Raw genomic sequence first — 13208 nt, forward strand, 5'->3', positions numbered from 1 at the left:
AGCCCTCAAGGGACGGCCAGGGAGTGAGGGTGGCAGTGACTAATTTTGGTAGGTGTCTAGGCTCGTGTCATGCTAATACATTGTGGTCTGAATGTTTTAGGGAAGTCATTTAATATTTAATCTCAAGCTTTAATGAAGACTTTAGTATGACTGAATGTACTAAAGCTGATACAATATTGGAAACAATCACAGAACTGCTGAGGTTGGAAGGGACCTCTGGAGGTCATCTTGTCCAACCCCCCTGCTCAAGCAGGGTCACCAAGAGCCAGTTGCCCAGAAGCATGGCCAGGTGCCTTCTGAGTATCTCCAAGGATGGAGACTCTACAACCTCCCTGGGCAACCTGTGCCAGTGTTAATCACCCTCACATTAAAAAAGCAGAAAAAGAAAACCCTAAGAAAACCTAAACACCCCCCCCCCCTTTCAGTTATGTTGAAAATCTGATAATGAATGAGGATTTAAATTTCTCTTTTAGGCACAGTCTTGTATTCCTATTGTACAGAGGTGGATGGTGAATATTTATATATGCGTCTTTACAGATGCAGATTACCACCTGTGCCTGGCCGTTCTGATCAGCAGGGTAACTCAACAGGAAAAACTTCACACTGCTGTCTTCTGACACTTCCCTACTATCTCTGTGTACACAAGAAGCAAGACTGCCCAGTTTTACAAAAGAAGAGTGTGCATACATATTTGCCTTTTTCCCTGTCCTATGTTTTTTCTTGGACAGAGCTTGGCAGTGTTCACATAGCCTGTGGGTACAAATGGCTGCATGGAAAAATCTGCCTTTCTGGAGAGTGCATCTTTAAATTTCAATATCTAAGATGATGTGTGTCGAAGAGGTAGGGGGTCACGTATATGTGGAAGTATCTTGCTCTGATTTTGAAGCCTCCACAGATGCAGTGACTTCACCACAAGAACAATATCCATATTTAATACTTTACACTCCAACACTAAAGCTTATATTCAGCAGGACTCCAGGAAGAGCTAAGTGGGGAAAGAAGGCTGTAGATTTGGTGCAGTAGCATTCTGGAGGAACTTGCATGATTCAACGCAGAGGAAAGGGCTTCACCTAGTCCTCAGGTTAAACTGAGGTAGCAGATGGGCCTTCCCTTAGGAATCCTGCTGCTTGCACAGGCCCCTGATTGCCGATCCTGAAGCAATTCCCATTTATCTAACAGGGAAGGTAATAATAACTTCCAAACTAATTTTCATAGAGGTGCTGAAACATCTGAAGTTTAAGTAAACTCTGCTGTAAACAGTTACCAGAACCTGAATGTATCAGACTAGTTTGTGCACGTTTTATTCTAGTAAACTTCCTTTGTGGTGTTTTGGTCCATTTAATAAAAAAATTACAAAACTTCAAAAGGAAAACAATGAGCAAGTTTAATTTTTTTTTTTTTGCCTGATATGTGCTTACACCATACAATCATTTATGCAAGGAAAAAAAAAACAATAATCATGGTACTTTTCAAATAATTTTTATTAACAACAATATGGACTCAACTTTGTCAAGAAGTTACAATTAACATTGTAATGTACTGACTAATGTCGTTGCAGTGTCAGTGGAAGCAGCCTTCGTGCTTTCTAAGCCTGTCATGAAACAGGCTTTTTATCTTTCAAAGAAGTAAAAAATGCTTCCCATAGCAGATGATATTGGATATGTCTGAAATTGTCCTATGTGTGGCCACAGCTGAATGAATGGCCACATTTGCATCCAGACGAATGACCAGGAAAATATTACATGCTTCCACTGACGCTGCAGGGGACAATTCTTATTTCAAAAACCAATTAACCTTTTTAGACAGTGACAGCACTTTGTGTGATGTTGTAATCCATTTGAATTAAGTCGATTAACACACTTGAAAAAAAAAATGTGAAGCAGAAATATCTGGGGCAAATTCTTTTCTGACCTGTATTTCATTCAAACCTAATGAATCCAAAAGGATTGCATGACATATGAGTCAGGATAAAAGTTGGCCCAGAGAGGCAAGTTCATTCCTGGTAGAGGTGGGTGCAGTTCCTTTAAGGTCAGTGGAACTGAGCCTGATTATCCCAATGGAGGCTGAACTTCACCCAGCTGGGCAGTGAATTCATTGAAGTCAGTGAAGCCATCCAAGGATGAATTTAGCCTCAGGTGTTTAAACCCTTTTTTCGTTCCTTTGCTGTTATATTTTCTTTTCCTGCTTACTCCTCTTTTCTGATTATTCTCCTTTTCTCTGTGCTTTTTTAAAAATGCCCCTTCTCTTCTTCCCTTTTTACATCAATACTTTGTGCGTTACTTTTTATATAGTCAATGTGACATGGGTAAATTCAGCTAAGTATTAGTTTCCTCAGGAAATAACTGGAATATTACCATTTTCACTTTAAACAGATGCCCAACAAAATGAGGATTTGAATCTGAGCTCCCAATTCAAGAAAAATTCTTGAACTCCATTAAAATGAATGAATTCCATAGAATTTTTGCTTGAGTAAGGATTGCAGGTCCCAATCCAGAAATACTACTGTACATCAGATGTTCTACTATACATCAGCAATTCAGTATGATCTGACTTATCACAGAAGAGCAGGTGAATTACTCATCACCATACTATAATGAGAGCAGTCACTCTAAGTAGGATTATCTGAAAAACATATGGAACAACCGTGGGCACTGTGAATAAAAGTGTATGATCTTTGCAATCTTGAACCCTAGGCTAAAACACTATATTCATATTTAAATAAAAAGTATAGATCATGTAAGCCAGGAGCAAATACAAATTTTTAAACAAATAATAATCATCAAAACTATTCTTTTCAGTTCTCTCTTCAATCAGGTACAAGAAACATGCTGATCAGAAAACAGTTATTTGCATAAGGCTTAATTCCTGATGCTTTTACTTAAGTTCAAAGTCTCTCTTCAACAATCCTCAAGTGGATTGTAAATCAGAAAAGAATTGTCCTTTGTCCCTACTCATGAACAATTCTTATTAGCTGTTATGAGCTGGACTTTAACAAGCAGCTCAGGACAAGACTTGAAAAGCCAGACAGCTCCTTCTTTTGTGAATCCAATGAATGACTGTCAGTCATGACACTGTCTTTTAAAGAAAGAGTGTAGAAACAGGAAAATCCTCATGAGGACATACGAGCAAAACTTATAAAAATCCAAACAGACAATTCTTCCTCTCCAGAATTTCATATATTCACTACTCTTTCTATTTGCTATCAATATTATGTTAAAAAATTCCTATATGATAAGACTTGCAGCTACAAAAATAATAATGGTGAGCATAAAAGAAAAAAATTAGGATTTTAAACCATAATTTGAAAAGATACGATCTTCTGGATTTATTAGTACTTTGTAAAGACATTAACATTCTCATACATAATTTATAGAACTTATTCTTCTGTGCACAAAATTCTATTAAATAAATTAACTTAAAACTAGAAGGACTCAAGCATGTCATTTAAGGCAAAAATACCAAGTTTCCGTGAGATAAATTATCAGCAAAACCCACGGCCCTGTTTCCGTACGGAATCTGTCCAGGCAGGGCCGGCCAACGCTCAGTTCTCCCACTGACGCCTTCCGGGCTCAATGGGGGTGCAACCATCTGCTCGTGCAGATGAAGGTGGAAGAGTGGAGTCCAATTCATGATGCCTTGATTTTTCAGTCTCGTCAAGGAGGGGAAGGGAGTTTTCGTTACTGACGCACAGTTGCCATGTGCCCTGTCTCTTGCTCCTTAACTGGGCTTAAGTGCAGGTTTATGCTTAGGCCAGCAGGAGGCTTTGTATGAAAGGCAAGAAAGGCACCATAAACCCTTAGGAAAAAAGAAAGAAAAGCCTGAAAAAAACGTGTAAGTTTTGAAATTTTGGATAGGACTTTAAACTTACAGATCTGTCTGGATAAACTGCAGACATTCAAATAAGTTAATCGTTAAATGAACTGAGATGTGGAAAAACCCCTATTTATCCTCACAAAATTACTGTTGTAATCAGGCTTTAGTATGATCAGACTACACATAAAAGAAAACAGGAAGGACTGAATGTGATAAATTATATGGCAAATCAGTGGTGAGGAAATTGTGCTTCAAGGTGTCTTTCGGGATGAAGTTTGCTCTGGCATAAGCCATGGAGCACAGTGTACCATCCGTGGACCCCGTATAAGGACACAATATATACACTCTACAGTTTGCATGTACTTTCACATAATAAGGTTATCATGTAACATCCAGCAATACTTCTAGTAAAGGAAATATGGAAGCAGAAATTACAATGGTTTCATAGTAAACAGATCAGGTCCTTCACAATACAATCTACAGCATTTAGCCATGGTTAAGACTGGAGTGACGTTTTTGATGTACATAGTAAATTCCCAGCAGGTCTGGGCCTTGAGAAAAGACTGCCCTGAGTGAGCTGGCACTGGCACCCCCGTACATTTGGTGTTCCTACTGCTAGAGGGAAGCTGAGCCCAAGTCAGGTTGTCTACAAGCCTGTGGTGCAGGCGGGGTATAAATCTGGGGGGAGGCAACGCACAGACACCTCCTTCAGCTGGGAAGAGCGAAAGCCTGTTTAGGCTCCGCAAGGGTTCTTCCAGCGGCGAAGCCTTGCTGGGGCTGTGCAGATAGGCACTAACACTGCTCCTGCGTCTCAGCAGAAGTGACGTGTATCTTAGGATAAGAAAAAAAGAGGATGCATCAAGCAGGAATGCTCAGTCTGATGTAGGCTTTGAATCTGAAAACTCAGGTAATAGGAGGAAGGAGTCTGAAGGTCCTTTCTTGGAAAGTTCACAAGAAATGACTGCAGTTGGGACACAGTGTTGAGCTATAAGAGTGTGACCACTTTCCCCTCTCTCCTTCTCCCCTTTTATTTAAAAAGCAAAGAAACAAAACCAACCAACCAAAAACCCTCTTGCCTTCAGTTTTTTTTTCAGTGAAGGTGGTCTTCTCTATTTCTATTTCCATTTCTAATTGCTTACATTGCCTTTTTTTTGAAATAACACTCAATATCTGTGACTGACAGGCTGGATTTAAAAAAAAAAAATCTTTTTGCCTCTTTACCTTCCTTCTTTAATTTTCTGGGATCATTTCCCTTCCTTCCCATCTAAATTCATATTCTTTTTTTTTCTTCATTGATTGTGTTGTCTTTCTCTGTTCTCTTTCTATCTCTCCTTAGTTTTACTCTGTATTTCAGATCCTTACTTTCCCTCCTTTCCCAGCCTTATGAAGGGCTGTCATGGTATCAGGTTGGGACTGCAAAGAAAATTGCCAAAATTTCCACAGAAGGAAATATTGCTTCTACAGTAAAGGCAGCGCCTGCTTCCTTCCCTCACCCACTGCTGCCAAAACGTTTCAGGTTCACAAGATGATAGCTCCTCAATGAGACTGGAAGAAGGAGAGATTCCCCTGTATTTTTAGTGCAGTCATCCAGGTTATCTACTTCTGAGGCCAGCCCCAATCCTTAAAATACAAACTTTTCATAGCAAAACAATGTTCTCGTTATAAAGAACAATGTGATAGTGGTGTGTCAGGTACTTTTGCCACAGCACTAAATCACCAAAAAATCATATTAATATTAACGTACTGTTTTTCAGAGTTAAAAATAACTGATTACTGATGAGCTAATGTGTGTATCTTGCAACTGGCAGCCATTTCTAATCCCATATTACTGGTTTCCTTGGTACCTTGCTAGCAGCTGTACATAATTTTTTTTGTTGTAAACATAAACTATCATCTAAATCAGGACATTATATATATATATATTTAATTAGTTCAGAAGCAAAGTGCTTTAAACCTTATGATTTTTACTTCTGCCCTGTAGAAACGGCACTAGGTCTAAATGCTCAAATTTTTGCTTTTTGATACATCCTGCAGCATTAGCTTTGTAGGCAACTCGTCATTTAAACCTACTGTACTACATAAAGGCTGCTGTACTGTAGGTGTAAATTTGAATGTTAGCCATCACTTAAACATGCATTTTCATGCAACTGGGAGATATGGGCTCATTCAACTGCTTCTCAGATTCATCCTGATTTTTGTGATTTTATCTTATTAAAAAGGCTTTCAAAACAGTTCATGCTATGATATGTATGACTAAAGGAATGACCCAGCCAATGAAGAAAGCCCACAAGCTGTTATTTAAGTTTGACATGGAGCAGATTGAGTGCTTCTGTACCGTCCCCTGGCTTGCAAATGCTTTGAGATGATCTTGATATTCCAGTCCTTAGAGAGTCAGCAGAGAGAGTTGTTTCCACTAACGGGCGCGAGATTGCTTCAGTAGTCTCTGTTCCTGCCTCTGTCTCCAACTCTTCATCAGTTATAAATAATTTTGACTCCCTCCATTTGGAGTACACATCTTGGCTACCTCTGGAACCACTGGAGTCACTGCCAGCAATCTGTACATTCAGTTCTTCTGTTGATTGTATAAGGTTTTGTACAGACAAAGATTTTCCTAAATCCATTTGCACCACAGGTTTAACTGAGAGCAAAGCTTCCCCTTCTGTATCCAGACTTTTTCTCCATGTGAGATCCTTTGTTGCACTGGGCTGTGCAACTTGTCCGTTGTCCTTTGACGCAACAAGGCAAGCGGTGACATCAGAAATATTTTCCTGTGTGGTTACAGGAATAATATGAATGGGCTCAGGCCTATTGATATGCTTCATTGATGAGAAAGGTGGTATTTGTAATGTTGTTGGAGTTGCTGGCTTAGTTGCCTGGTTTATTTGGTTTGATGTATTATTAACTGTTGCAGGTCCATCGTTTGGCACTTGCGTTGCTTGACTATGCATAGCCGGACTAAAAGCATAGTAAGCCTGAGTGCTGAATTCATTTGGTGTCAGTATAAGCTGTAGGCCACGAGGCAGATTGGCACTAGCTGATCTGGATACACATCCACTAATTTGTGCAGAATTAGACAAATCTTTGCTGTCTGATGGACTCTGGTAATCAGAAGTCTGCTCACACTCAAAAGGTGGCATTTGAAAGGAGGCCAAAGTGAGCGCGGATGCAGATCCTTTTCGCAAAACTTGTTGATAAATATCTAATAGACAGTCCAGTTTTGACTCAATGGATTGTACCTACAGGAGGGAGAGGAAAAGGTTAACATTAAGGCTAAATACTAATTTTAAATATTTGGAACCCAAGCAAAGGGAAAATGTGACTGCTGAAGAGAAAAATGGGAGGAGCTTGGTATACGCTATTGACTCTCAAAAAAGAAGGTTGTCAAAAGCCATTTAGATTTTTCATAAGCAAGCTGATAAAAGGGAAAAAATTTAGTAACCTGTGATTTTTCCTTCCTTACTTTTCTGTACATGGAAGACAGTTAAGGTAATATGATTCATATCAATTTTATTTCAACATGTAAATGAAGCAGATATTAGAAAAAAAAAAATATTTTACCTGTTCAGCCTTTGAAACTGGCAATAAAACACACAAAAGGCATGAACAATGGAGCAAGACAAAGCGACACAGATAATTACTCTACCTGTTTCTCCACCTTGACTACACGTCCTAACATACTGAGGTCATCAGTTGTCTCATTCTCTGCAGGATTCTTTTCTCTACTTCTTTTATCTGCTGTGATTTGTCCTTTCCCAAGAATTTGGTCAACACTGTAAGAGAAATGAAAAGCTGTTGTGATTCCTAAAAACCGTGATGATATGGAAGTGCTTGCTAATCTGTACATTAAAAATTAAAATCATAGGACTTCAGGAAAGCACCTGAGAAAGAAGTTAACCTAATTTTATTAAAAAATTAAGAAAAAACCATGAATGCTTTTTGAGCATTTGGAGATTAGCTCAGAGACAGCTTTTCTTTTCCATTGGCACTAACTGAGGGCCAGAACTTAGCCATCATCTAGAAGAGCCAGGGCTAGAGTTGCTGAGAGGGCGAGAGGAGGTGGCCTTTCCAGCAGCCTGATGTTGGGGGGGAACAGATGTCCCAGTGCCACCCTCAGCTCTCCCGTCCTAACAGCAGCATGGAGTCCTGCGAAAGCTGTTAGTTTGAAGCCAGAATCTCAGCCCTGATGCTGGTAATGATACACACGACGCAATGCTAGTTTGGTTTTTTTTTTTAAATCATTATTGCTGGGAATCTAGAACATAAAAACTACATAAATACTACATTACCGGCAGTTCCCAGTTTCTTTTATGTGAAAAGAGTCTGGGATGGGAGAAAGGCAGTTCTCAATGTCAACCTCATCCTTTTCGCAACCTCATGACTAAATTCCTTGTTTATGAACGGACTTTACAGATAAAGGATTATGTTTTCTATTGTTCAGATTTCCATTTTCTGGGGACAATTTAGATACATGGTTTTATTTTGTTTTTACCCACAATGTAATTTCTGGCTCAGCTGTGTTCACAGAAAGAGAGGCTGGGCTGAAGCATGGATGGCAAATTGTACCCAAATATGACACAGGAATGTTAAACGTTAGCAATATTCATTATGCAGTGAATGACATAACGTAAGATGCTTATGCAGAGCAAAAATTATTCTTTCCTTACCGTGACTGAAGACTCTTAATCCTGCATAACATGTCTAGATGACCTGCTGAATACTGTTCAATGACATCTTTGACATCATATGGACGAAGCGTTTCCTTAAACTTTCTCTTTGCAACATGAAATTTCATAATTCTGTGGGGAAAAAGCATTTCACAGATTCATCTTCACAGTTGTGAAACAATATAATATATTCCACTGATAAAATTTGACAGCTAATTTTTAAATGGATGATATTTTCAATACAGCTCGTGCAAGTGAACTTTTCCCTTTACAAAACTGATTTTATAAGTACAAATGTGTAAGTACAAATGCATTGTAGCTATCCCTTTGAATTGTTATTTAAGAGAGATCAGGTAACAGTATTTTAAAGAGTGCAGAGCATGTCTAATTTATCCATATACACCTACTTGGCTTTTTTATGCTGGCTGCCTGATATGAAAGGTACTGAAGTACGTGCTTAACTTAAACCTGGCCTTAGTCCCACTGACTTGAGTGAGATATCCTGTAAGCTACATTTATGCTTAAGCTACTTCTGTCCTTGTTAGAAGGAAGATTCCTCTAACAAATCGATTATAGAAACATAAATAATAGTAGTATTTTTCTGGTGCTCATTTTAAGTTATTAGCTTTCCATTTTGTAAAAAATTTAAATTTATGCACCCAATTGATTTTTCATCAATTTTTATTTTTAATTAACATTCAGGCTTAAGTATTTGTTTTTAATTTATTTTGCTGACTTACAATGAAACTTTGCAGGCTAAAGAGAAGTTTTCATGTTTGTTCCATATTGAAATCTATCAGAATTATTGTTCAATTATCATTGGTAATTTTTTTCCTTGAATTTTACTGGAGAATAGTAAGTATCAGATAACAGTAAATATCCAAAATTGATGAATGGCATATGCTTTTTATGTGAGACTTGCACAAGTTTCTGTGATGCTTATGTGAATATGTGATGTCCACTGAGTAGCTCTTAGAATGAAAAGCTTGATATTAAACTGCAAATTTTACATAATAGAAATGACAGATTTGGAAAGTAAATGACAGTGAGCCGATTTTCCAGGTCAGGTGGTAAAATCTGCAGTTCTACGTGGTTTACATGAGAACTGTGGAAGAGAGAAGCGTGGGAGAGCTGGGAGAGAGGCGAAGGGATCAGGCGTATTGGCCATTCTGGTCTGTGTTAGAGACCTTATGAATCCTCATTAGGACCATACTGCTGATATTTGCTATCTATTGCCATTAAGAAAGCAGAGACAGTAAATTGGTATCCTATTCCAAATTCCAGTATTTTATGCTAATATATTCCCTCCGTATATATTTAGCAGCTGTAAGACAATGAACGATAATAAAAACCAAAACATGGCTCTCACTCTGTGATAAAAATAGATTAGTGGTGTTTTAGTGGAATTTAGAAAAACCATACTTTTTATAGTTAGGACAGACATTATGATAATAGCTATGTAGAGCCAGATTAATTAGATTAATTATATATAGTGATCCTCTACTGTTTTCTGCATTATACATAAATGTTTTCCAAATAATATCAGCCTTTTCCCACTGCGCTTAGGTTGTTGATATTTCCCATTCTGCTAACTTCCAGTTAAAAATGAGATTGCTTGCCACTGGTATAGAGCTTGAAGTATCATAGAATCATAGAATGGTTTGGGTTGGAAGGGACCTTAAAGATCATCTAGTTCCAACCCCCCTGCCACAGGAAGGGACACCTTCCACTAGACCAGGTTGCTCAAAGCCCCATCCAACCTGGACTTGAACACTTCCAGGGATAGGGCATCCACAGCTTCTTTGGGCAATCTGTTGCCTCACCATCCTCAGAGTGAAGAATTTCTTCCTTATGTCTAACCTAAATCTACCCTCTTTCAGTTTGAAGCCATTGCCCCTTGTCCTATCACTACATGCCCTCATAAAAAGAGCCTTTCCAGCTTTCTTGTAGGCCCCCTTGGGGTACTGGAAGGCTGCTATAAGGTCTCCCTGGAGCCTTCTCTTCTCCATGCTGAACAACCCCAGCTCTCTCAGCCTGTCTTCATAGGAGAGGTGCTCCAGCCCTCTGAGCATCTTTGTGGCCCTCCTCTGGACTCACTCCAACAGGTCCATGTCCTTCTTATGCTGGGGGCCCCAGAGCTGAACGCAGTACTCCAGGTGGGGTCTCACCAGAGCAGAGTAGAGGGGGAGAATCACCTCCCTCACCCTCCTGGTCACGCTGCTTTTGATGCAGCCCAGGATACAGTTGGCTTTCTGGACTGCAAGTGTACATTGCCAGGTTGAGCTTCTCATTGGCCAATACCCCCCAGTCCTTCTGCTCAGAGCTGCTCTCTATCCATTCTCCACCCAGCCTGTATTTGTGCTTGGGGTTGCCTCGACCCATGTGCAGGACCTTGCACTTGGCCTTGTTGAACTTCATGAGGTTCTCACAGGCCTACCTCTCCAGCCTGTCAAGGTCTCTCTGGATGGCATCCCTTCCCTCCAGCATGTCAACCATACCACACAGTTTGGTGTCGTCGGCAAATGTGCTGAGAGTGCACTCAATCACACTGTCCATGTCTCTGACAAAGATGTTAAACAGTGCCGGTCCCAATACCAACCCCTGAGGAATGCCACTCCTCACTGGTCTCCACTTGGGCACTGAGCTGTTCACCACATCTCTTTGAGTGCGACCATCCAGCCAATTCCTTATCCACCGAGTGGTCCATCCACCAAATCCACGTCTCTCCAATTTAGAGACAAGGATGATGCCTGGGGTTGTTTAGTCTGGAGAAGAGGAGGCTGAGGGGAGACCTTATTGCTCTGTACAACTACCTGAAAGGAGCCTGTAGCGAGGTGGGGGTCAGTCTCTTCTCCCTAGTAACAAGCGATAGGAAGAGAGGAAATGGCCTCAAGCTGCGCCAGGGGAAGTTTAGGTTGGATATTAGGAAAAACTTCTTCATCAAAATGGTAGTCAGGCATTGGAACAGGTATTTAAAAGAAGGGTAGACGTGGTGCTCGAGGACATGGTTTAGTGGTGGACTTGGCAGTGCTAGGTTAACAGTTGGACTCGATGATCTTAAGGGTCTTTTCCAACCTTAAAGTTTCTATGATTCTATGTCATGCAGGACAGTGTCAAATGCTTTGCACAAGTCCAGGTAGATGATGTCAGTTGCTCTTCCCTTATCCACCAGGGCTGTAACCCTGTCATAGAAGGCCATCAAATTTGTCAGGCATGATTTGCCCTTAGTGAAGCCATGTTGGTTGTCACCAATCACTTCCTTATTTTCCATGTGCCTTAATATAGTTTCCAGGAGGATCTGCCCCATGATCTTGCTGGGCACAGAGGTGAGGCTGACTGCCCTGTAGTTCCCCAGGTCTTCCTTTTTCCCCTTTTTAAAAATGGGGGTTGTGTTTCCCTTTTTCCAGTCAGCGGGAACTTCACCGGACTGCCATGACTTCTCAAATATGATGGATAGTGGCTCAGCAACTTCATCTGCCAGTTCCCTCAGGTCCTGCAGATGCATCTCATCAGATCCGATGGACTTGTGCACCTTCAGGTTCCTTAGATGGTCTCAAACCCAATCTTCTCCTACGGTGGGTGGTTCTTCATTCTCCCAGTCCCTGCCTTTGCCTTCTGCCACTTGGGAGGTGTGGCTTGAGCACTTGCTGGTGAAGACTGAGGCAAAAAAGTCGTTGAGTACCTCAGCCTCAGCCTTCTCCATATCCCAGGTAACCAGGTCTCCTGTTTCCTTCTGGAGAGGGCCCCCCACATTTTCCCTAGTCTTCCTTTTATCACCAACATACCTATAGGAGCTTTTCTTGTTGGCCTTGATGTCCCTGGCCAGATTTAATTCTATCAGGGCTTTAGCTTTCCTAACCTGATCCCTGGCTGCTCGGACAATTTCTCTGTATTCCTCCCAGGCTACCTGTCCTTGCTTCCACCCTCTGTAGGCTTCCTTTTTGTGTTTGAGCTTGTCCAGAAGCTCCTTGTTCATCCGTGCAGGCCTGGCGTTTTGTTGGGATGCATCGCTCCTGGGCTAGGAGGAGGTCATCCTTGAATATTAACCAGATATGATTCTGATTATAGAAATTAAAAATGGAAAAGGCCTGTTAGGAGTAGTCCATCACCTTGACAGTCCAGGACTAATCTCCATGTAGTTTTAAATATGTCAGATGATGCACTTTCCTCTTTTCCATTGTCAGCCAGTTCTACAGACTAATGGCTTTCGGCGTCTTTTGTAATCTGAAGGCTTCTGAAGCTGGGATGCGGATTTTTTTTTCTTTTAGCTGTCAAATGATGCCAAGATTTTTCTGTTCATAATAGTCTGGCAGCCCAAACAATCTCCTGGAATCTAGTTCTTTATTCAGGTTACAAAGAATAAATGATGTAGCTGAGATACAAGAAAATATCGTTCTTTTGTTATTATTCTCTCTGTTTTGGTGGTCACAATTTTTTACTCCACGCTCTTGATAAAGCAAAAATATGAAACTCTATTAGAAAAGCAGAGCCAGAAGATTAATAGCATAATTGAAGACAACTGAATTTAACCACAATTGGGTGATTTTACAAGAGAAGAGACAGAAGACTAGCTTTTATTAACAGCCATAGAAGCTTCTTAATCAGTGTGCACAAAAGTCTTCATTAGTGCTTTGCAGCTTTATAACAGGATTTTGGTTATCAAGGCAGTTTGTTCATAATGTTCGGAAGTCAAACACAGGACCAAAAGCCTCACGGCTGTATCAGTGAGAG

The 13208-nt window shown here is 40.4% G+C and overlaps 1 protein-coding gene across 2 annotated transcripts in view; it reads right to left on the bottom strand.

The window, feature by feature from the left end:
- Positions 1 to 1448: 1448 nt before the first annotated feature.
- KCNQ5 (potassium voltage-gated channel subfamily Q member 5) overlaps positions 1449 to 13208 on the bottom strand; it is a 300365-nt gene continuing 288605 nt past the window's right edge. For both annotated transcript variants that reach the window (XM_087776374.1, XM_087776375.1), the window contains 3 exons: positions 8478 to 8609; positions 7457 to 7583; positions 1449 to 7049 (listed from right to left, as the gene is read on the bottom strand). In XM_087776374.1, the coding sequence (XP_087632500.1) occupies positions 6108 to 7049; positions 7457 to 7583; positions 8478 to 8609 (1201 nt within the window). In that variant the 3' untranslated portion in view covers positions 1449 to 6107. The remainder of the gene's footprint in view (positions 7050 to 7456; positions 7584 to 8477; positions 8610 to 13208) is intronic.

The sequence above is a fragment of the Nipponia nippon genome, unplaced genomic scaffold (assembly GCF_047370975.1).
Source record: "Nipponia nippon isolate SJK-2023a ecotype South Korea unplaced genomic scaffold, ASM4737097v1 scaffold_4, whole genome shotgun sequence".
In the NCBI taxonomy this organism is placed as follows: Eukaryota; Metazoa; Chordata; class Aves; order Pelecaniformes; family Threskiornithidae; genus Nipponia; species Nipponia nippon.